We start from the raw sequence: 23,571 nt of genomic DNA on the forward strand, positions 1-23,571 counted from the left end.
TGTAGTCTTATTACAATGAAATATACAAAAAAAAAAGTCAATGCACATTAAATAGTTTATTTCCCTTTTTTCAGTATACATGCTTTCATACAAACTGCAGCAATTAACTGTACAATTATTTACAAGAACTGTTATTACTATTTGAAAGTAACCATACAACAAAAACAAGATGCAGACATATTGCACCTGTCAAGTTTCTCAAATTCTTAATTTAGTAACATCAAACACAAAAAAAAACCCCAAAACAAAAAAAGAGCATGTGCACAATCCTTCACATCGCGCAGTTGCACAATCTATACCAATATGTTCACATTTGATACGGATAAGGATGACTGGGAGTTACATTTGTTTCCTTGTTTACAACAATAACATTTGGTATGTGGATAACCTACGCAAAACATTTCTGTCCGTGTCCAAGAATGTTACTGATATATCTACTTAGGAAATGTCTTGTAAGCGGACACACGATGGTGTCACTGACAACCTCGTCCTGTTCTCTTGTTTAGGTTGACCTGTAAAGAAGTGCAAGTTTAAATGCAAGCTTTTGTCAACAAAGTCTGAAGGTTTTCAGGTACATCCGAAATTAATTACCATCTTAAGAAACCAAAGACCTAACTGGCACATAAAATAACAGACTTTTCCTAAACTGACCTGATCTAAATGATTGGGTATGAAAAAGAGATGTTACATCATCTATTTTATCAATAAAAATATGTGCATAATCTGTCTGTAACCTCATATTCCCCATTCCTTAGATTATTTAGGACTCAGTGGCATTTAATAAACAGCAAGCGTCCCTTTGTCAGGTTTATAGTTACCCGCTCTGCTAAAAGTACCATGTCCTTAGGACCATCGTACCTATTGGTGTCCACCACAGGACCCAAACAGCGGAACCTGAGCACATTGAAGTTAAATGGCACGGTCGTCTTGCTCAACTCAGGACATCTCTTCATAGAAAGTCTGAAACAGTGTAAATGAATATTGTGTAATGATGCTATGAAGGCACTACAAGGATGTGTGATGGTAGGAAGGGTGAGAAAGGCCAGTTTACGGATGTTCATCGATACCACTGCTGAAGGAAAAGAGGTTTCAGACAAATTTTGGTTAATCTAGTCCATTACTACTAATGTAATTCTCTAGTCCTGCAGCTTTGATCTACAATGTTGGGTTCCTTAAGCCTAGATAAATACCAGGGAAGAGCAGTGCCAATAAAGAAAAAAAAAAAAAAACCCATTTCATCCAGTTCTCTTCCACCCCTTCAGCAGGGGTTTCTACCATTGTCTCTAGTGTTCCAGTAAGATACCACCATGGCTCTAAATAAACCTGAATGTAGTGTAAATAAAATAAAAAAAAAATAAAGAAAAAAAAAAAAAAAAAAAGAGAAATGAAGATGCAGGATGTGGATCAGCGTTTGAGGACTGTAGGTGTGTACATGCCACTCAACCAAGTTTAACACAGACTATCCAAGTTAGCCTCTCCGCATGTCCATCACCTCCAGAGCAGAGAGCGCAAGCTCAATCGTCTCCCAGACGCCATTTCTGCGTCTCCTCCTGGCGCGCGTCTGGGTGGATCTGGTTCCTCATACCCCCCAACACGTTGGAGGTGGCCTCTGTGGCAACAATGAGAGGCTTAACGACAGCAGGAGGAAGTTGGCGTAGGACTCCACCCACGGCCCCAGTCATGCCCCTCTGCTCGTGCTCACGGGTGGCCGTGTCGTAAATCGTCAAAGCCGTGTCCGTAATTCCCTGCAGAAGCAAGTTCGCGCACACACGCACAAACATGCAAACAAACCAGAGCACTTTTTTTTAGTTTATAGTTTAAAAACACTACAAATGATGAAAGTCCTTGTATATGAACTAAGGTAAAGAGAATACCCACCTCTTTCACCACACTGTACGCCTTGGCAACACCTTCTCTGAGATCCACAGGTTGATGTGCAGGTCGATAATGCGCGTAACGTTTGATCTTCTTGCATTCTCTCTCATCTGGCACTGGAGACACCATGTCATAGGCCGTCTCTGCAGCTGCCTGCTCAAAAAGCAAAATGGGGGGTGGGTGTTGAGTCATGCTTATTCCATCTTACATAACATACACAAAAGTGAATGAGAGATGAAAAGGGCTTCACCTGTATGGTTCGCACCATGCGATTGGTCAGCTCCAGGGCTGCCATGGCAGTGGAGGTTCCAAACGAGGCGGTACCCCCGCTGGAAGCCGCGGACGATTCGTCCATCTTTCCTGTACTGCTCTATGGGCAGCCACACCAGATCCCTAAAGCCCTGGACTGAACACAGCAGTCAGACAGTGAGTTACTCCACAGCAGTGGAGCCATCAGAAGGTCTAAAAAGAGCAATGTTTGCCCTTTGACCTTTTCATAGAATATGACGACCTATTTCCATTATGTATGTCCAATTAGGATCTGCTCCAGTCGAACCACATGGGTGTGCTTGTTAAGATGTAAAAGCAGACATTCGATTTCTCTAGAAAGTTTGATAAATATGGGCACGTGTCCATATGAGAGAGAGATGCACTCACTAAGCTGCACTAGTGAGTGAATGGGTCCCACTCCACCAAGCAGACCCGGCAGCTGGTTTTTCCTTATGTCATTGATCCACTCATTAATGGCGTAAGAAAACAGTTTGTCCACACCCAGCAGCCTGCAAAGAAGACATGCAACTAGTTACGTTTCATTTCTGTGTGTCAGCTGGATCAACACATTTCAAACACATGCAAGATGTTCACTACCGTCACATAATTTATTCCTGCAGCATTTTTGCGGGCTGCACCGTGTTGTGAGTAAGAGACGCACCCCTGTCGATAGCAGAGACGCCGTAGCTTCAGCTCGGAGCAGTTCAGCTGCGTCAACCCTATTACAATTCCTGCAAAAGTACCCTGGAAGCAACAGCAGCAGCAGACACACACAATGTAAAATCTCACAGACTACAGTAACACACTCCATACAGACAAGGGACACACACGCTTCTGGATAGGTTCATATACTATAGTGGTATGGGCTGCAGTAGAAAACACACCTGTTCCATGGCCATGTGTTTCCCGTGGTAATCCAGTCGAATCGGCACCTCAGAAGTGAACCTGAACTCTCTAAAGAGGACCAGGACAAACAAACATGAACTTCCAAATATTTCACAGAGCTTGGTAAGAAGTATAACCATTTGATGATCAAAGACGACACACACACACACACACACACACACACACACACCTGAAGAAGATGGGCTGGTCGGTGAAGGACGCGGGAGTGGTGTCGGGGACGTAGTCGAGGCTGGCCGCCGCCAGACCGTTCTGGCTGGTACGGCTGTGGGCGGGCACAGAGATGATTGGCGCGGGGTCCTGCCCCGGCCCTCCACCATACTTGGAGAAAGTGCATGCTACTTCTGGCCCAGGAGGCTTTTTCATAGACACATACAGCGCTACAACAGAAAGAACAGCGATGACCCACCGGAAATGACATCCAAGATGTCAGAGTCAGTGGAGCAGCCGTGATTGGTTGAGGGCCAAGGCTTACCTTCCTGTTCTGGTGGCCGGAAAAGCTCAACGTCGGCAGCCAGACTGGTGAAGAAGTCCTTCAGGAAAAACAGAGCATCCTGGGAGGAGACACAGCAGCTCAGCGGTAAGGTCTACCACAACTCGACCAAGACAATTTTCCATTTTCAGTAATAAAACTACATGATATGATGATTTCACAAAACATGATTAAAAAGGCACAGGCGAATGCCTATAATTTGACTCTCAAATGTTGCATGGCTTTTAGACTTCACGATATGGAGAGTTAGATATAAACAGTAGATCAGGACTGGACTTGAGCACCCCCTGCTGGAGTCTGGGAGTAACACACGTTGAAATGAGTCAGGATTAGTGTAACAGGTTAACACGGGCGTGCGAGATACCTGGTCGATGTTGAGGCGTAAAGGCATGAGGGCGACACGCAGACAGCACTCCTGTGGAGCCTGACCCGCCTCCGGACGCATGTGCAACGCCCTGACCGTCAGCTGCAATACCACAGCAACTCATTACACAACACCCACCCAACACACTCATTACACAACACCCACACCCACCCAACAAACCATTCCATGTGCACACGCTCATACTGGTTATTTCTGATTACTAACAGCCCATAGAAAGTTTATTTGGCATCTTTTAAGGCTCAAACGCCTTGTGTAGGCTAGTGTGTGTGAGGTTCCTTCACCATGTTGGAGTGGGCCTTCCTGGGCATCTCTTTGCTGGAATACAGGTACAGAAACTTGTTCATCATGGAGGAGGCCAGACGGTCTCGTATCTCCAGGTCCTGCACCGAGAACACCTGTCTGGACACGGGCTGCTCGGCGGGACAGCCTGCCTCAGCGGGACCCTGGGGGTACACCTCGTGCTGGAAGCGCACCTGAGACCACACACAAGGGGCTTTTCTGAAGAACATGCTCATTTTCTCATCAGCGTCACCATAGGCACGTAGCAGTTAAACTCACGTTAGCGATGGTGAGGTTTTGACACAGTTACCGAGAGCCATGTTAAAGTCTTGTGAGGTTCATGTGACGACGGGTGTACGATCGGCACACACCGCGTCAGAAAATGTAGAGAAAGAAGCAGGCAGGAGATAAAGCCAGCAAACCCAAACTGTGTGCACACGAAAACATGCACACAGGCAAACATAAAAACGAAACTTAAAGGACGCGGAATAAATTCAACGCGTGAAAACGAAACTAAAAGGACGCGGAAGACTCGCCGCGTATAAATAAACAAAACCGTGAACACACGGGAGAGGAAATAACAAAGACAACGGAAAGAACGCGGAATAACTTTGACGCGTGACAAAGGAACTAAGGACGCCAGGGGAAGACTGGCAGCAGGCGAACGCTGCAACAAAACAAAAACCCTTCCCAAAATAAAAGAGTAACCGATAGGAAGAGAGATAGCTGGAGGAAAACTTGAGATGGGCCAGTAAGCGGCGCAGGAGATAGAGACTCGAATAAGTATAGGTAAGTGAGAGATTAAGGTGGCGAGACACCTTACAACAAAATGCAACACCAGAGAAAACAGAGAAGGACTGACAGCGTACCGGCATGACCAAAACAAATCAGCAATGATCCGTCTCCAAAAGCTTCCTTAAGAAGCCATGGCAACAGGTGAGACGGATCATTGCTGATTGCGTGGATGTAGTCTAGGGCTGACTCGGGTGCCCCTAGTGGAGATAGATGGTGTAGCATCCGAGCCAGCCCTGACAGTTGAAGCATGGCACAACCAACCTTGCTAAGCTGGATCTCCATCAGCACATCAGGGTTCCTGCCAGTTCCTCCCCTGGAGCGGGAGCTGCTCCTGGCCTGCCTGACTGGTGTCTGAGAGGGGGAGCTGTGAGGAGTGCATCTAAACACACACACACACACACATACACACACACTCCAACATTTTACAGTGCATCTAATCTATTCATGCAATTTTAGCAAAACATTCCACAGAGCTCATTAAATACAATACTACAGCCGCACAGAGGAGATTAAGTGGATGCTACTATTATGTGAAAATGAAAGACCAGTATTTTCAAAGATCGTGTACAGCACACACATTCTTTAGGGTGGGTTTTTCTTTAGGATTCTAACAGCCTGCTATAAATGACCATACATTTACTTTCTTAAGGGTGTCAGTGCCTCGCGCTCCACCCAGACAAGACAGCTCTGATCCCACATGCCACTGTGCTTGTGATGATGAGGATGGCTGATCCAGACAGCCTTACCCTTGACTACGGGCTGGAGAGGAGGAGAGCAGCCCACTGCCAAAGTCCTTTCCTCCGTACAGGTGCCACACCACAGAGATCTCCTTCACGAAGTACCTGACCTCCGGCACCGGGAAGTGCAGCAGGCCTCTGCTGGCGGTGCTGCCCCCTAGAGGCTCACTGAAGTAGTTCTCCAGCACCACAATGGGCCCTTCAGTCAGCCTCTGTACCACAGGCTCTTCATCTCGGTCCTGATAGATGCAGCACACAGGCAGACACACACACACACACACACACACGGTTTATTCTGCCACATCCTACATGGTTTAGGATGCTTGTCCCGTATTTTTGCATAAACATTTGGACATTTGCATAAACAATTTCTCCAAGGGTACATTTTAAGTGTATAAATTGCCAAATAATTATATTCTGACAAGATAAAGCGTTCAATTAGTGTTACACAGGAAGCAAAAACCATTACAACATCCTCACTGTGGGTTTTACAGGCATTTCTTAGGATCAAAACTGAATATTCACTGTTCACTCCCTCTTTTGGTACATGCTCCATGTGCTCGTGTTTAAATGGCCCAGGTCAGTCGCCCACAGTCGGGGGCGTGAGGACGCGTGTCTCACCACTGCCCCAGGTCAGTCGCCCACAGCAGGGGGCGTGAGGACGCGTGTCTCACCGCTGCCCCAGGTCAGTCGCCCACAGGCGGGGGCGTGAGGACGCGTGTCTCACCGCTGCCCCAGGTCAGTCGCCCACAGTCGGGGGCGTGAGGACGCGTGTCTCACCGCTGCCCCAGGTCAGTCGCCCACAGTCGGGGGCGTGAGGACGCGTGTCTCACCACTGCCCCAGGTCATTCGCCCACAGGCGGGGGCGTGAGGACGCGTGTCTCACCACTGCCCTGGAGCCCGGCGTGTCCAGGATACAGAAGTCGTCGGCGTCGCGGTGTGTGCTGGGGGCAGGTGGGGAGATGAGGGGTGAGTGCAGCACAGGGTAGGTGGGGCTGGGCTCCTGGCCCACCGTGCCGCTCTCGTCTGGGAAGAGGAAGAGGTCGGAGTGCGGCTGGTCATGGTCGCTCCTCTGGTCCTCGTCAACACCTACACACAGTGGACCGCTGAGCTCGTGCAGGTCATTTACGCATCACTGTCCTGTCAAATGTCGTACTATAAAAACTGTTGTTAAATACAGGATTGGATTAATTTTTAGTCGAAGAATTATGCCACAGTTAATAGATCTGGGCGTATGTAGCTGCACGGGCAGCTGGAATACGCAGCTCACCGTTGACCTGCAGGGCGTGGCTGTGCTGCGTGTCGGTCTCCTCCATGGCCTCGCTCATGAGCTCCTGCAGGATCTGTTCAGCCTCGGGGAGCAGCGCTGCTTGGCTCGGGGGCGGTTCCGCTGAGTCCAGCTGAGGAGGGACACCAGAACCCAGGTCTCATAACCGCCCACTTATTACACTACAGCCCTCACGCTCCGGTCGTAACTGGTTGGGTTCCAAATTCATTCCTTAATGTGGCTGCTTGGTTTCGGTCCTGAGCAGCCATTGGCTAAGACGAGAGGGAGGCAGTCTGGGAGACTGACCTTTGCTCTCTGCTTGGTGCCACTGTTCCGGCCCTCCTGCGGGGGGGGCAGCAGGTCCCCGTAACTGGCCACGTACTGGATGAGGTTCATGAGCGCGGCACACGAGTCAGAGCAGGTGCGGATGTGGATGACGTCACTCGAACAGCGAAGCTCGAACCTCGGCTCCGTCTGCGTCACAGAGGCCGTAAACACGCGGAACTCTTGCACAGTGGCCACGCCCCTCAACCCCCAGAGCTCTTGCACAGTGGCCACGCCCCTCAACCCCCAGAGCTCTAGCACAGTGGCCACGCCCCTCAACCCCCAGAGCTCTTGCACAGTGGCCACGCCCCTCAACCCCCAGAGCTCTTGCAGTGGCCACGCCCCTCAACCCCCAGAGCTCTTGCACAGTGGCCACGCCCCTCAACCCCCAGAGCTTTCTTATAGCTCTAATATGATCTACACTGGCTTGTGATCTACAGTCAGGGTACAAGTTTCCTCTTTTTTTGATTCCCCCAGATCCCAGAACGTATCAACTAATGTTCATGCATCAGCTCAGTGGACTCGTACCGGGCGTTTTAAGGTTTTAAACTGGGCTGGGTTTTTACTGGGATGGTAAGGCCGTCATGTCTTACCTTCTCTGCGTCTGTTCCAGGTTTGACTGCCGTGATCCTTAACTCCAGAGTGCCCATGTCTACCACCTGCACATAGTCTGGACAAACAAAGCAGTTTAACGCACATTTAAAGCACTTCTCTCGTTAGCACAGGAACCGTGGTCCTGCATTTAAACCGTGGTCCTGCATTTAAACCGTGGTCCTGCTCGCTCCTGGATCTGTGGACATCTCACCTCGGGCCAGGTTGACAGATACGGTGTTGGTCTTGTCAGACAGAAACAGCGCTGCCTCATCCAGAATGATTCTGCCAGACCAAATAAATCAAATACACATCTTACAGGTCAGCAGTAGCAGAAATGGACAACAGCAGATGAGGACAGTGCAGCGATGAAGCAGGTGTCCCACTACCTGAGCGAGGACGAGGAGTGGTCCAGGGACACGCTGCTGGAGATACTGAAGGTCTCCACCGTGAGCAGAGACCTTACAGGTAGATACAGCGGCCTGCAGAGACACAGTGGACACGGCCGTTTTTATAAAGTATGAACACACAGAAGATTTTACTTCATACAATACAGGGAGTTTACGGACGTTCGGAAGGTGCATTCATGGGAGATAAAAAACTTCACCTGTAATCCAGAGAACAGCTCCACAGGTGGAGGTGGAGGGTCGTAACGGAGGACGGAGGCGTGTAGCCAAGCACGGGCTCATCCGACACGTTCAGGAAGTCCACGATCTGCACACAAACAAACCCCAGTTCAGTTCAGCTTGGCTAAGGCCCTCTACCCATACACTAGTCCACTAGTCCGTCCCGTGATGGATCAGGATGGTGGCGATGAGAGCCTGAGGGAGCCAATCATTACCTGGTCATACCAGCCGAGACCAGAGGGCACCACTCTGTGCTGTAGCGTCGCCCCTCTTATCCCAACAGCCATCAGGAACTCCTGAAAACATCACACACACGTTCTTCATTAGAACGTATTCGTTTTAAGGCATCATGGTATTCATCCATGCAGAGGTGAAAATCATGGATACAACTGACTAAATTTGCACAACATACCTGCTTTTAAGACCAAAATAAATAAGATGTGCCATTTCAAGACACAATTATATCAAGATTTACTTATGAACTACAGTTTTGCCCAATTACTCAAACAACAACACCCACAATCCCTTGCTGTAGTGTCTCGATACTACAGTTCTCTCACTGGCACCTTCACGTTGCGCTCAGTGCTGTGGGAGGAGATCTTAAGGGCGAGTGACAGCATGCTGTGAGGCTCCACCCCCAGCCCCTCAGAGGGCGACGCCCTCTCTGCTGCTGATTCGCACGCATACACCATGGGCTCCAGCCAATGAGGACGTGTCCTGCATGGCAGCTTCACATCCCACACAGGAACATCATCTTCCACCGCGCCTGAGAGAAGATTAAACCACAACCACTCCCTTTAGTAAGCTCTGAGGGGGATTACTGTACACATATGAACACACACCTCCACACACACCTCCACACACACCTCCACACACACCAACATGGGGGCCACGACTGTGACGGGACCTCCACTGCAGGACTGGGGGATTATTGGAGCACGTTACCTTGATGATAAAGGCAGATGCTGGAGGTGTGGAAGCAGACGTAGTGCTGGTCCGTATAGCCCTCATACTGGGTCACGCTGAACAGAACACCGTTCTTCACCTCCAGCCAGAACTCACCGTGTTTACTCGTCAACGCGCCCTCCTCCTCTTGCTGACCCAACACACACACACACACACACACACACACACACACACACACACACACACACACACACACACACACACACACACAATACTTCATTTCACCCGTACATTCACCTAGTCGTTTTACATTCTCCATATTTAAATGAACATGAAGTAATAAATGAGGAACAATGATCCTGAAATCACAATCTCTCTTGGGCTAGTCATTCTAGTCATGTGACCAGTGGACGCTGCTCACCGTGGCCTGCGTGTGCACTGCTACCAGGCCGTGACTCACACACAGAAGGAGCGAGAACAAGCTCTGTGAGGTCTTGGACTGCAGTTTGTTCTTCCTTTTCCTCAAGTTCCTGTAGCCTAGCTCAGCAGGAGAGTAGTACTGCAAGGTCTCCTCCTCTGAACCACTCTCCTCCTCTACACACAAACACACACACACACACACACACACACACACACACACACACACTCATCATCATCAGCTGAGCACACTTGAGGATAAGTAGTAGAAGGTAAATATGTCACGAGAGGTGCTGGATGGTGTACCCTCGGTCCCGGGTGTCCTGAACTGGCTGAAGCTGTCTTTGCCGTAGGTGCTGATGAGCTGGCTGGCTACGGAGAGGCCCACCCCGTACGGCATGGCCTCCATCGTCTCCACGGGTGACGGAGCTGTGGGCTCCCATAGCAGCAAGTCATTGTTAATCCTGCCAGAGAAAGGGCCTTTAGCACACAGGCTGACCCCAGGGACCGCCCCCGAGCTCTACTGAGCACAATCACACCTACACACAGGCTGACCCCAGGGACCGCCCCCGAGCTCTACTGAGCACAATCACACCTACACACAGGCTGACCCCAGGGACCGCCCCCGAGCTCTACTGAGCACAATCACACCTACACACAGGCTGACCACAGGGACCGCCCCCGAGCTCTACTGAGCACAATCACACCTACACACAGGCTGACCCCAGGGACCGCCCCCGAGCTCTACTGAGCACAATCACACCTACACACAGGCTGACCCCAGGGACCGCCCCCGAGCTCTACTGAGCACAATCACACCTACACACAGGCTGACCCCAGGGACCGCCCCCGAGCTCTACTGAGCACAATCACACCTACACACAGGCTGACCCCAGGGATCGCCCCCGAGCTCTACTGAGCACAATCACACCTACACACAGGCTGACCCCAGGGACCGCCCCCAAGCTCTACTGAGCACAAACACACCTACACACAGGCTGACCCCAGGGACCGCCCCCGAGCTCTACTGAGCACAATCACACCTACACACAGGCTGACCCCAGGGACCGCCCCCGAGCTCTACTGAGCACAAACACACCTACACACAGGCTGACCCCAGGGATCGCCCCCGAGCTCTACTGAGCACAATCACACCTACACACAGGCTGACCCCAGGGATCGCCCCCGAGCTCTACTGAGCACAATCACACCTACACACAGGCTGACCCCAGGGATCGCCCCCGAGCTCTACTGAGCACAATCACACCTACACACAGCGCACCGAGGCGGGAGGCTCGAGTACCTGTTGTGCAGTTTCTCATAGAAGCTTTTGTTGGGTAGTGATAGTTGCACATTGGGGAGAAAGAGCTCCAAGATGTAGCGGGAGTTGCTCATGGTTTTGTCCTGGAATTCGGTCATCTCCACCACGTCTCCTGGGATGACCATCTGAGAAGGTCACACACATACAGAGATAAAACACACATACACACAGTTATTAAGATATTCTGTGATTCAGTCATTCCTACTTGGTAATTGAACCCACGACCTTCCGGTCAGAAGACCAGCTCCTTAACCCTAACCCACTAGACCATGGCTGCCCCAACCTCACCCCGGTGGCCTAGGGTTGAGATGCAAGCTACAAACGGATAGATACAATTCCAATGGAATTGGATGGAAGATACCAAGTCTCTACTACTTTGGTTCCTGTGGGGGTGCGCACCAGCCCAGACCATCCCCCTGCCTTATCTAGACCTCCAGTTGAGTCAAGCTTCTACCGAGAGTGCTCCCCCCTCCTTATCTGGAATCTTCTGCCATCCTGAAATCTCACCTCCTCGTTCTCGTACATGACGCGTCGTGAAGAGAAGGGGGAGGGCTCGGGTTTGCTGAAGTCACACACATCTTTCAAAGAGTGGGCGCCTCCTTCCTCCTCTCCTTCCTCCTCCTCCTGGGAATGACCTTCGGCGCCCTCTTCCTCCTCTTCGGTAGTAACCCGCTCCAAGATGGAGTGCACGGCCATGGGGTTCACCTTCAACACCACCCTAAACAGCAGACCAGGCCAGAACAAGGCATGAATACAATGCTGAAGTGCACATCTGAGATCTTGACCACTGACTGACCCGTTCCAGAGGGACCAGTGTACCTGGGCCAGTCAAATTTGCCACTGTCAGAAGAGGTCATGTTCTCCTCCATGGTATGAGACACGCGTAGGAACCTGGACGCAGGTTCGTCTTTGTCGTTCTGGAATGTTCCTGGGACAAACAGAAGACAGAATCCTAATCATGAAACAGGCAGCTTGAAAATAATAATTTCCTAATGCATTTATTCGGTCAATGCCACCATCTTTAGCATACACCCATCTCAAATTTCTAGACAAATGAAAATTTGAGCATGGGTAGATGACTGTACTGAACGATAAAGTGATTTAGGAAATGTGACAAATATTTGGTACTTATCCACTTGTCTATGACATTAATTTGCTGTAAATCTGAAGACTGAGTGTGAGTGTAGTTCATCTTTCTCGTCTGCTGTCGTACCACTGAGCTCTTTAAAGGTGAGCTCCATCTTGGTCTGCTCTGGAGAGCTGCCCCCCGTGAACTCCGTCTTGAACTCCAGATCTTCCAGTTCCAGACGCAGGACCTCCTTCTGCAGGGACTTCTTGAACCAGGGGCCCCTCTCCTGGTCCGAGCGCAGATCCGGGATGGGAAAACGCACCACCAGCACCAGCCGAGGGGCGTTCAGCGACACGGACACCAGGCAGTGCGCCGGGGTGCGGCTGTCCTCCAGGAACACCTCTGCAAACGCCTTGTGCTGGAAGGGGTCAGAGGTATTGGCGGTCAGAAGCACCAGCGCAGAAACAACACGGCACAACTCAAACGACAGCGTGGAAGGTAAGGAGGGTCTCACTAGGCTAACGTGCTTGTTGCAGGACGTGTACATGTGGGAAGCCATGCTCTCCGTGGTGACCAGCTTCTGGGGCAGGAGCAGGGAGTTGAGGCGGTCTACGATGCTGATGTCACACTCGGACCGCGCCTCCCCCAGCTCCACCTGCACCTCTGCCTTACGGGGCATCGCGCTGAGACGCACCTGGCTGCCCTGAGGTGAGACGGAGGAGAAGAGAGAACAAAACAACACGATACACCACTACACAGATTCTAAATGATTAACTATATTCTTACTGCTAAAATTATGAGCCTGGACTTGATTTAAGACTCAGAAAACACTCTTTGCCCTATTGCTTAGGGAAACAGTTTTTCTATTTATCTGCGAGAGTGTTTCTCTGTCGGTGTCAGTGCGGAGACTAGCAGCCCCCCCCCTTCCAAGCTGGCCCCTCCCCCCCAAGCTGGCCCCTCACCTGAGGGCCCCTTCGCTCCGTCAGCTTGTATAGCAGATGGAGACAAGCACGACTGGGAGACTCACTGCTGCCAGACACATCAAACGTGAGGAGCTGGTGTTGGGCAGAGGGGAAAAAAGGTTTTACTCCCTATAGAAACAGACTACAGAACCGGGCAGCACTACAACTTCAGGAGGAGGAAGGTGAGGAAGAGGAGGACACCTCTGTGTACTGTGTGGCCCCGCGGCTGTGGCTCTCTGAGGGGTAGAGGCATTCTAGTAGCTCCATGTGGCTGAGGGACAGATCCGTACTGAGAGCACGCAGGCCAGATCCCTGGCAGTGCTCGTATGTCACCTTTAACCCCTGACCTATGAACCTGACAAAGAAAGAGACACAACAAACTTTCTGAGAATCACACACATGCAATAGCAATATTTGTGAATTCAGAAGCTAACTTGATGCATGAGAAAAATGTGAAATATAGAGCATAACTGGAAAATTGAAGAAAAACAAACACTCACCTGAGGTGATCATGTGGGCAGGCTTGGTCAAAAACAGCTCGGGACTGGAGGAACCCACCCACGAGGAGCTGATCGACCGGCACCATGCGGAAGAACTCGGAGGCCATTGTTGCCAGGGGGCTGAGGGCGGAGTCTGGAGGGGGGAGGGGATCGATGTGCAGCACAGACAGGCAGAGACTGCCCACTGACAACCTGAAGACCAGCTCGGGTCTGGACTCATCACAGCGGCCCTTAGACTGATGGGCTAGAGACAAAAACAGCAGTCAGGGTGTGAGACTGTGATAGGCTATGTTCATCATTCAGTGTCACCATACAAGATCACTCACAATATAAGGTCCGCCCGGCAACACGACAGGACGACGTGTAAATCTTGTAGAATTTAAAAATGCTAAAACGTGTTGTAGCAATAAATCAATTCGCTGGAAGATTTGGGAGGGAAAAAAGAAGGCAGCCATGCAGAGGTTGTGCAGAGGGATGCAGGGATGTCAGGGGTCGTGACCTGTGTGCACTTACAGGTCTGTCTCAGCAGCTTGTGTGGGAGCGGAGTGTCTCGGGAGAACACCGGGGTCTCCTGAACTGGTTTCTCCTTCTGTTTAGGTAGATCCACGTACTCATCCCACACGGCCTAAATGACATTTCAAATCAATCCACAATGCTTTTCTCTTTTAACGTTGTAGGTAATAATTGTTTAAACTTATTTTATGCTGTTACTTTACAAGGGAATTTACAAATGAGTAATGCTACTGGGAATGTAAGGACCCACAGCGGCAGGGCCAGACGGGGAATCCCCCAGGGAGGCGGAGTAGTTGCTGTTAGACAGGTCCAGGTCCACAGTGGGCGGGTCTCCGAGAGGAGGTAGAGATGATAGGCTGTGTGACATGTCCATATCAGCCATGGAGAAAAACACATCGTCTGCTACGACAGAAAAAAAAATGCAGTAATGAAAGATGGTAGGGCAATGATCATCCATTATTAACATATAAACTGAACGTCTGGATAGGGAGGCTTAAAGCAGAGAAAGTTAACCCAGGACAGGACTAACCTCTGCTGAACTTTAACCCAGGACAGGACTAACCTCTGCTGAACTTTAACCCAGGACAGGACTAACCTCTGCTGGACACCGTTCTTGTGGTCTGGCTCTCGAACAAGTCGTGTTCAGCCCCCACGGCCATCGTCTCCTTCTTCAGGCAGCGGTTGAGCTCCATGTGGAGACGGACCTCGTCCTCCTGCTGCATGGGACGACTCTTCCTGTCCCTGGCCGAGCCGGCCCACTCCTGCGCCGCTACACCAGGACACACACACACACAGTCACCTACCTCACACCGACACGCTTGTGCACGTAATACATTCAGCGTCCTTGTAGCGGTCACCTGGACTGGAGAAGATGCCAAACATATCTAGCAGGAGGTGCACTTGACGTGGGGAGAGAAGCGCAATCAGGGAGTCGATCTGTCCGTCGATGTCCAACTGTGAAAAACAACAAACTTTATTACCAACATGTTTTACATTTGTTTACACTGGTCTTATTTTCACTGACTCATAGCTCCCACTCAGATCGGCCACCAAAACAATGCTGTATGCCATTTTATCATTTTAGAGCATAACACGGCTTCATACCTTGGCTCCTGGCATGGCCTCATTCTGCTTCAGCACCAGGGACAGCTCCAGGCTGCCACTCAGGCTGCCCACCTGAACAGGTTCAAAGGGAGTGCTGGCACACACCGGCTCCGTGAACTGGGGGTGAGGCTCACAGATGATTTTTGGATTCCAGCTTGGGGACAACTTAGGTTCAGTGTCCTGGAAAGCCAAGAAAGAGGGCAGAGCAGATATGCGAAGTCTATTTCTTAATTCACAAAAGACGGTAATTAACTATGCTCACTATGCTAACCACAAGAGCTGATGCCTCCGATGCCCGTCTAAAGGAACTCACTGATTGAGTGGGGGAAGATTTGAGGCTGTCACGGGACGTCTCCGGAAACTCATCCCAGAAGACAGTGGCGCCCTCTAGTGTCAGGTTCTTATGAGCAAACGTGGTGGGCTGGTGCACATTCACGCTGGGACTCGATTCTGCGGCTTCGTCACAGTAAACCATCCTGAGCGTATCCAAGCACAAAGAGCCTTAGCAACCAGTGAACGCATTTCATGGGCTGATCAGCTGATTCAAGATCATCTACTGCTTCAGGAGAAAAAATACATCAGGACATCAGAAACTACAGGACAAAGGAGTTGGCTAATTAGTCATAATTCTCAATAAGGAAATTTCAGAGTTTGTTACTTTAAATCAATTGAAATGCACTGCAATTATAGCTCTGTAAATGAACCTTGGAATTACAAATCCGAATCTTAAAAACTTGATTGATTCTACAGGAAATGTACTCCATAAACATGGATCCATAAACATATACAGAAACATATTCCATAAACATGGAATCTATTACCAAAACATACCTGCTGATTCGGATTTCGAGGGCAATGCCCGTTTTGGAATTATCTGGAACATGTTCAATCCTGAACACTGTATCCAAAAATGTGACCTTGACTCTTCTCAGCACTAAAGAATGGAAAATTGAGACAGTCACTCACTCAACAACAGGGAATAAAAACTACTAAAATGTTACCTGTCATTTTGTTAATAATTAACACAGACGAAAACTGAAACATGTCAGTCAAGAATTAGGACCTTAGACAAATAATATTTTATCTTATACAAACCTCTAGTACTGAGGCAGAATAACAGCAGAACTTTATAATATGGGTTACATGTTCCCCACATATACCAGTTACACCGTTACACTGTGATTAGTCGTCTTGTGTTTGCTGCACAACACAGTACAAAATGCTGAACATGGAATCTTGAACTCCATGACTGTGATCTACCCTCTACTGAATGTCGAACTACACAATAAAGATCTTCTGATAATAAGCACAAGATGCTAGAAAACTAGGACACCTTGCTTGTCATCCATATGTGACTATATTTTAATAAAAAAATGAGGTCATGCAACGAAGCCCCTGGAATACCAATGCCAGTGTTTTCCTTGAAAAACATGGCTTCAAAGATGACGAAGGTGAGTCTCAACACCTTCATCCACAAAACAAAACATCCACAAAACATCCTTGGCACATGACTTGTGTGTAATGCCGGGCTTCTTCCTATTGGTTGGTTTGAAACATTCATCACAGCAGCAGTCACACAGAAGATAATCACAGGCCGTCTTTGGTCACAGACGCATTAAATCGATCACTGTGTCTCATGACACATCTCACAATTTTAACTCAACAAAACAATTCTTCCCCAGCATCCCTAATGTTGTCTTCAACGGCACAATTGTCACAATAACCACACAGCATAAAACTGGCTTATAATAGAGTTTTAATGAGAACGCATGACAGCATAATGCTGAATGGCTCGCTCATGATCTGCGACTGCCGCATTCGGATCAGAGTTCTGTACCTGTGTCTATGGTCTCTGCAAACTTCTCCAGGCCCTCCAGAGGCTGGAAGCTCTCTCCCAGGTCGTCAGTGAGTCTCTGACTCAAACACTCCTTGGCCAGCTGCATACTACTGGTCATGAAACTGGACCAGTACATTGGCTCCGTGCCTGATGCTGGTGGGCAGAAAGAAGAACATCAAGGGTTTATACATCAAAACTGAGCAGTTACAAATGCCATGTGGGCTGCAACCAATGAAAAAGAGGAGTCCCTCACTCATACGAGGGCGTGGCCTGAAAACCATTTCCAAGCCTTTTACTTCCAGGGCACAGTTGTCCTGCAGCAGCGAGGCCCACGGGACCGTCAGGGAAATGGCCTGGATGAAGCCTTCGCTCACTTCAAAGGGAGCCTCCACAGACTCCAGGATCTCGTTCAGTGACTGGACAAATGCAAGGCAGAGTCATCATCACTCATGCATGTATAACGTTAGCAGGGCTACTGTGATGTTATGATCACTCTGTAGGCGGACCCAGCGTGGCTCCTCCTACCCAAGAGCACACGTAAATGAAGACGCCGTTTCCCGTCCATCACGGACTCGCATGTACTCACCCACTTGTCCAGTGGCACTTGTGCAAGGGAGCCTGTGCCCAGGTAGAGGTCCAGACTAAGCTGGTCCAAGCTTAGCTTCTCCTGGAGGAAATTGCCCAAGTATCGATGCAGCAGGTACCGGCATGCCCGCTTCTTAATGGACTCTGAAAAAGGCCACGGCATTCTGCCCACCTCCTCGTCTCTTAGCTCGTAGGGTACCGAATAAGAATTTAACCTAGCAGTGTACTTTCGTGGAGCAGACACACAGATATTCTGCTTGATTTTAAGGATGTCTTTGGCACATTCATTCTGTAGAGTAGGAAAGATCCGATAGCTTCAGTGGTTTAGGACTGTAGTGCTGGGTAACGTTGAAAGTCTCAAATCAGCATGCATCCAATGCCTTTAAATAGCACCAACACAGAAACAAAACAAGGGCATCTGTTATTCCAAAAGCATCATATTTTGTCACGTACAACTTTAATATTATCTGGCCCTGTACAGGAAAACCGTATGACTGCAAATGTATAAAAAAAAAAAGCACAGGCCCAAACTGGGGTTTCAGATCACATGTGAGAAAGCTTTAGCTAGCTAGTTTAACTCTTGAACAACCACGGTGGCCATTGTAATAATGTACTAAGGGCTGTCTGAGAACATGCAACAGGATTATCACAGGAACATAAATAACTACAGTTCTACAACGACCTTCTAATATGCATTTCAACTTATTCGGTTAAATGGCATATGCACTATTGTGATCATTTATCAACAAAACTGCCCAAGTTAACTGCCAGAAACTATAACAACTGGACGATTTTAACGCGTGTAATAAATAAAACGAGGTGTTATTTAGCCAGAGCTCCATCTATCCAACATGATGCTCTTTGTTAGACATCGACGCAGCCAACTGGCCAAGCGACACCGGCGTGTTGCGAAACTACAGTGAGCCGTCCTGCAAAAATAGCCACTAAACCCAGACTCAACATAGACAAGTTAAAACACTCACTTGACTAAAATCGCACAGTATGGTGCTTCAACATAAACATCACACTTTACCGAAAACATCCCCCAAAATAAAACGGCAACGCGTTCTTTCAAGCCCATCAACTCTGCAGTTAGCCATGTAGCAAACTTTAGCTAGGCTGGCTAGCCTGCTACAAAACACTGTATTTTATGTGCAGGTGCATGTTAAGTTACTAGACTTAATTACTTACCATTATACAATCAGTAACAAAAACACATGTATTCAATTGGAGGCTGAAAACATAGTGAGATAATGACATGAGCCACGGCAGCCCGGCTGAGCAGACGTCCCTCACCTTGTTGTGGCGGTGCTGGGGTTTGGCTAGCTGGCCGTGTTTACAAACACTCTGGTGACTGCGCACTCTTTGCGCCGCTCGTTAGCTACGCGATGAAGGCCCGACGATTCGGGGCGCGTTCACAATCATCGAATCTGCGCAGCTGTGAGGTTGTGCGGTACTGGTGGTACTGAATAGAATGTGATTTCTGAATATAATGAATCACGCTAAGGGTTTATGGGGGGGTCTGTTTACTGATTTGTCATGTAATATTAAGGTTAAATTGTTTGTGGCTTCGTAATTCGTAGGTCTGGTACAAGCTGTGGTTGACAGGTGAGTGGCTCTCGTTTTATCATGCAAGAGGGCGTTTCTGTAGCCGGTCTTGCTATTCCGCATGGACTTATGCCAACCCACAGATGACTCAGGGAAACTCCCACTATTTTTACACAACAAGCGGTTGTGTTCTGCTGAGCTTTTCTCATAATGCTCAAGAAACTGTTGGAAATACGTCTTACCTCCTTGAGAATGCTATTTGTCATCCCTATGTGACTATCTTTTTATTTAAAAATTGGGTTTTGCAATCAAGTCCCTGGAATACTAATGGCAGTGGTTTTCCTTGGGGGGGATGGTTTCAAGGACGAAGAGTCTCAAAGGCAATGTTATCTGCAACAGCATAATCATCACAATAATCACACCGTGTAAAATTAGCATATAAGAGATAATACAACTAATGCATAATACATTTTTTTGTCACTTTACAATTAATTTAGAGGAGAATTCTGTTCCAGTGCTTATAGTCTGCAAACTTCTCCAGGTCCTCCAGAGGCTGGAAGCTTTCTCCCAGGTCGTCAGTGAGTCTCTGACTCAAACACTCCTTGGCCAGCTGCATACTACTGGTTATGAAGCTGGACTAGTACATATGCACCATGCCACTACTTCCAGGGTTGGGAAGATCATTTTAAGATGCATTTTGTTACAGATGAATGATTACCTATTAAAGATTTATCTGTAACCTAATACAAATTATCACTATAGGCCTACTGAAGTAACATATTCTCACATTCATCACTCTTAAGTTTTTAATCCATTAACTTCCAGACTTCCAACCAGTACAGTCAAAACCAAACTCCCACATGCTCCTGTATGCTCTCTGTGCAGGCCTGTGAAGAACTCAGGAGATGTGTAGAAGTTCTCCTTTTCCCATTTCCCCATTCCAGCATTGCTGAGAAGGCTGCAGAATGTCCAATTGTTACACTCATGTAAGGCTATTCAGATGAGTACATTTACATTTATGGCATTTGGCAGACGCCCTTATCCAGAGCGACTTACATTTTTATCTCATTTTTATACAAGTGAGCAATTGAGGGTTAAGGGCCTTGCTCAGGGGCACCTCAGTCATGGCATCAGGCCTGGGGATCGAACCCACGACCCTCCGGTCAGAAGACCAGTTCCCTAACCACCAGGCCATGACTGCCCGTAGACACCCCATATAGGTCTAGTTAATGTTTTGGCATTGTGAGCATAAAGAGAACAAACATTACTGATTAAGAATTGTCTCCCTTCAATAATTCTTGTAGATTACATGTCTGTTTCCAGTTGAATTACTAATAATAATAATCATCATCATCATCATCATCATCATCATAAATTTTATTTATAGGCACCTTTCACGACTCTCAAGGTCATCGTACATAAAAGAATAAAATCAAAGCAAAGAACATAAACAACAAACAAACAACATAAACTACAAAAAGCAGGGAGCAGATTAGAGACTATATGCAGTCCTAATTATTAAGTAAATTAAGTAAAAGACCCACACTGGACAAGAATTTTAAATAAATACCTAACCCTAACCTATACTATCTAATTGTTCTATTTATAAATTCATTTAGTTTGCATGTCGTTTGGTGATGCTACTCAACAGTTATCACACACTATAATGCAAGACAGATTGGCCTGAATGAACACTCCCATATTTGCCGGCATGAGCCGGAAGTGTACGGTTGAGCTACCCCCGGAGGAGGTTAGTAGTTAGCTAACAAAATTTACAACGATAAAACTTATTTTATTAAGTACCTGATACTGTATAATATACTCCGCTGTTATCTAATCCGTTTTATATTTGAGTTTGTCATAATATTGTTATTGTTAGTTTTCTTGATACTAGAAGGCGATTATTAGCAAGAGCTAGCTAGCAAGCACATTAGCATTAGATTGCGATACAGCTCCATGTCAGTTTGTATTCGTCTTTTTCAGCAGACTAATAGGAAATGTAGTCTGCAAGCTTTTGGCGGCGTAAAAACTGTCCTGTGAGCCCTCCATAACTACAAAGATAGTGTTTACGTTTGCTCTAATTAGCTTTAAGTGTTTTTGTACATGCGTTGACTGAAGTTAGCTAGCCAGCTTGCATGATTACGTCACTGCGACTGTGTTTCAACCAACGATTAATCGATTCAACACCCGATTAACTGTTCCGCATTTTGCCCAGGGGATGGAAGTGGACTGTCAGCCGGAGGATCTGCCAAAGTCCTCATACGAAGAGCGCTGTGCTGAACTAGGAGGCGGTAAAGACATGAGGTTGGAAGCCGAGGCACTGGTCAACGATGTCCTGTTTGCTGTGTCGGACATGTACGTGTCTACATCTCTCACAAACGCCCTGGATGTGGCATATATAAACGTGGAGACGAGAGAGGGGAATCGCTACTGCTTAGAGCTCACTGAAGCGGGGCTAAGGGTGAGTGGGAATGGGGAGTTATTCACTTTTTTTTGAATGATCACTTACATTGTTTTTAATATTACTCCTATTATATTCCTATTATTAACTTCTTAGTCCAACTGTCATTCCAGGTGGTTGGCTACGCCTTTGATCAGGTCGATGAGGGTTTGACCGCTCAGTACCACGAAACTGTTTATTCACTCCTGGACTCCCTCAGCCCTGGTTACAGAGAAGCATTTGGGAACGCACTTCTACAACGGCTTGAGAGTCTCAAACAAAATGGACAATGAAGATTTCGACCATCCTAAACCAGGAGTTTGGTTATTTCAACAGATCTTTGCTAGCTAATGGTTTAAACACAATATTGCCTGATTTTAGTTACTCTTGATTTTAACATGGCTCCTTTGTCAAATGATAGTTACTTATACAGTTACTTGGCAATGGTTTTATTGTTTTACAGAAACTGCAACAAGCAAGAACTGTACAAAGTCTGTAGGGTCTAGATTAAGAGTCAGAATAAAATCCTCCATCTTAATGAAAAGGATCAGCCCCCCCCAAAATGCCACTGAACATGCAGATGACTAAAGGGACTCTGTGTGTTTTCTGATCAGTTGGTTAGATGATACTGAGACCAGAAACAAATGGGGATAAGCCAGCGGTTATTTTACAGATGAATGTTTAACTGTACTTGACTGAATTGGACCGGAAAAGCTGCTTCTCTTTGCCAGCAGTGTGGTTCCTTAGATGCCTTACTGTAGTGACTTCTCCATTTAACCTGTCTGCAACATGGGCTATCCATGACATCTTGGAATAGTAAGAATATCTAGCTTTTTGTTTTTTTTATTTGCAGTACCAGTTAATAATACAAAAATGTTCTCTGAATTGTTTTACCGGTTTACAGGTTTTCTTATAGAGCCAATGAAACTTTCATGTAAATAATACATGTATAGTATTTTGGTTCAAAACAGAATCTTATAAAAATATTGAGATAAAATGGTTTGATTTGAGTACTGGGATAAAGAAGAGTATACAACTTCAGAATGAAAGTGACAACACACAATCTTTTTAATTTGTCTTCATTGAAAGTTAGTTTTTTTTTCCTGGACTGCCATTTTTAATTAGACATGATTTCAGTTTTCCTCTGTTAACAAAACTGGTAAAATGTTTATTATTTTATGGACAGGACTTAAAGCAGCACAGAGACCTTAGACAACAACCATCTGCATGTATGACCATTTTGCACAAACTCGGAGTGAAGTAAAAATGCAGTAGCCATTATCTGTTGGGTTTGAAAGGCCTACTGAATGCATACAAGGTTACATTCCATTTTTTTTCTTCCATAATTTCATTTTTGGATAAAGGAATGAAAATGCAAGCTTTAATATGAATGCATAAACATGAAAGGGTTTTCCTCATGTTTGAATAAGCGTGTTGAAATTCAACCTACCTTTGTAATAATATCGTATTTCAGATGTGATTTTGGGCTGAGGCAGGTGATGACGTGGAAGAAGCCAATAAGTCAATAGGATTGCAGTTATCATCTGTGCAAATTCTTCTGAAACCCAACAAAATCTGTCTTGAACATGCCTCTAATTATTTTAGAGTTTGTTCAGAAACCCTAGAAAAAGAAAATGCTAATGTGTGTAGAGGAGATGACTGGACAAATGAAAAATATGCTGCCTTTTGAATGGTTGCTTAGCTGTGTTTCCATTTAATAAAAGCACACAAAGAATTTCTTTTTTGCATCCTAAATGTGTTTTAGAATAACGTTTTTCTCAAAGCAAGTTTCTTCACAGTGACCCTATGTCAATGTAGATGATT

General features: G+C 47.3%; 2 protein-coding genes across 2 annotated transcripts; one reads left to right on the forward strand and one right to left on the reverse strand.

Annotated features, from left to right (window-relative positions):
• Positions 1–37: 37 nt before the first annotated feature.
• Positions 38–19,158, reverse strand: atg2b (autophagy related 2B). Its single transcript, XM_076977834.1, is given in 44 exon segments — positions 38–1,745; positions 1,879–2,028; positions 2,126–2,200; positions 2,202–2,281; positions 2,533–2,654; positions 2,807–2,889; positions 3,030–3,099; positions 3,221–3,428; positions 3,524–3,602; positions 3,906–4,007; positions 4,208–4,399; positions 5,262–5,379; positions 5,747–5,976; positions 6,624–6,826; positions 7,008–7,137; positions 7,311–7,478; positions 7,922–7,998; positions 8,134–8,204; positions 8,309–8,401; positions 8,527–8,633; positions 8,761–8,841; positions 9,112–9,311; positions 9,491–9,641; positions 9,873–10,045; positions 10,175–10,332; positions 11,172–11,314; positions 11,697–11,907; positions 12,009–12,117; positions 12,403–12,676; positions 12,773–12,961; positions 13,221–13,313; positions 13,422–13,575; positions 13,721–13,964; positions 14,234–14,345; positions 14,484–14,635; positions 14,829–15,002; positions 15,091–15,187; positions 15,338–15,517; positions 15,651–15,813; positions 16,169–16,271; positions 17,175–17,327; positions 17,428–17,590; positions 17,761–18,139; positions 19,056–19,158. Coding segments are annotated over 43 exon segments (6,228 nt in total). The 5' UTR covers positions 17,923–18,139; positions 19,056–19,158; the 3' UTR covers positions 38–1,514.
• Positions 19,159–20,952: 1,794 nt separating this feature from the next.
• Positions 20,953–23,485, forward strand: gskip (gsk3b interacting protein). The gene is made up of 3 exons (XM_076978742.1): positions 20,953–21,057; positions 21,523–21,768; positions 21,882–23,485. Exons 1-3 carry the CDS (start codon positions 20,995–20,997, stop codon positions 22,038–22,040), a joined length of 468 nt encoding a protein of 155 aa, XP_076834857.1. The 5' UTR covers positions 20,953–20,994; the 3' UTR covers positions 22,041–23,485.
• Positions 23,486–23,571: the final 86 nt, after the last annotated feature.

Source organism: Brachyhypopomus gauderio, chromosome 17 (assembly GCF_052324685.1).
Source record: "Brachyhypopomus gauderio isolate BG-103 chromosome 17, BGAUD_0.2, whole genome shotgun sequence".
Lineage (NCBI taxonomy): Eukaryota > Metazoa > Chordata > Actinopteri > Gymnotiformes > Hypopomidae > Brachyhypopomus > Brachyhypopomus gauderio.

Coding starts and splice junctions, on each gene's coding strand:
- gskip (XM_076978742.1), top strand. CDS start 20,995: ATGAACACTCCCATATTTGCCGGCATGAGCCGGAAGTGTACGGTTGAG. Junction 21,058..21,522: donor TTGAGCTACCCCCGGAGGAG/GTTAGTAGTTAG, acceptor CATTTTGCCCAG/GGGATGGAAGTGGACTGTCA. Junction 21,769..21,881: donor TCACTGAAGCGGGGCTAAGG/GTGAGTGGGAAT, acceptor CTGTCATTCCAG/GTGGTTGGCTACGCCTTTGA.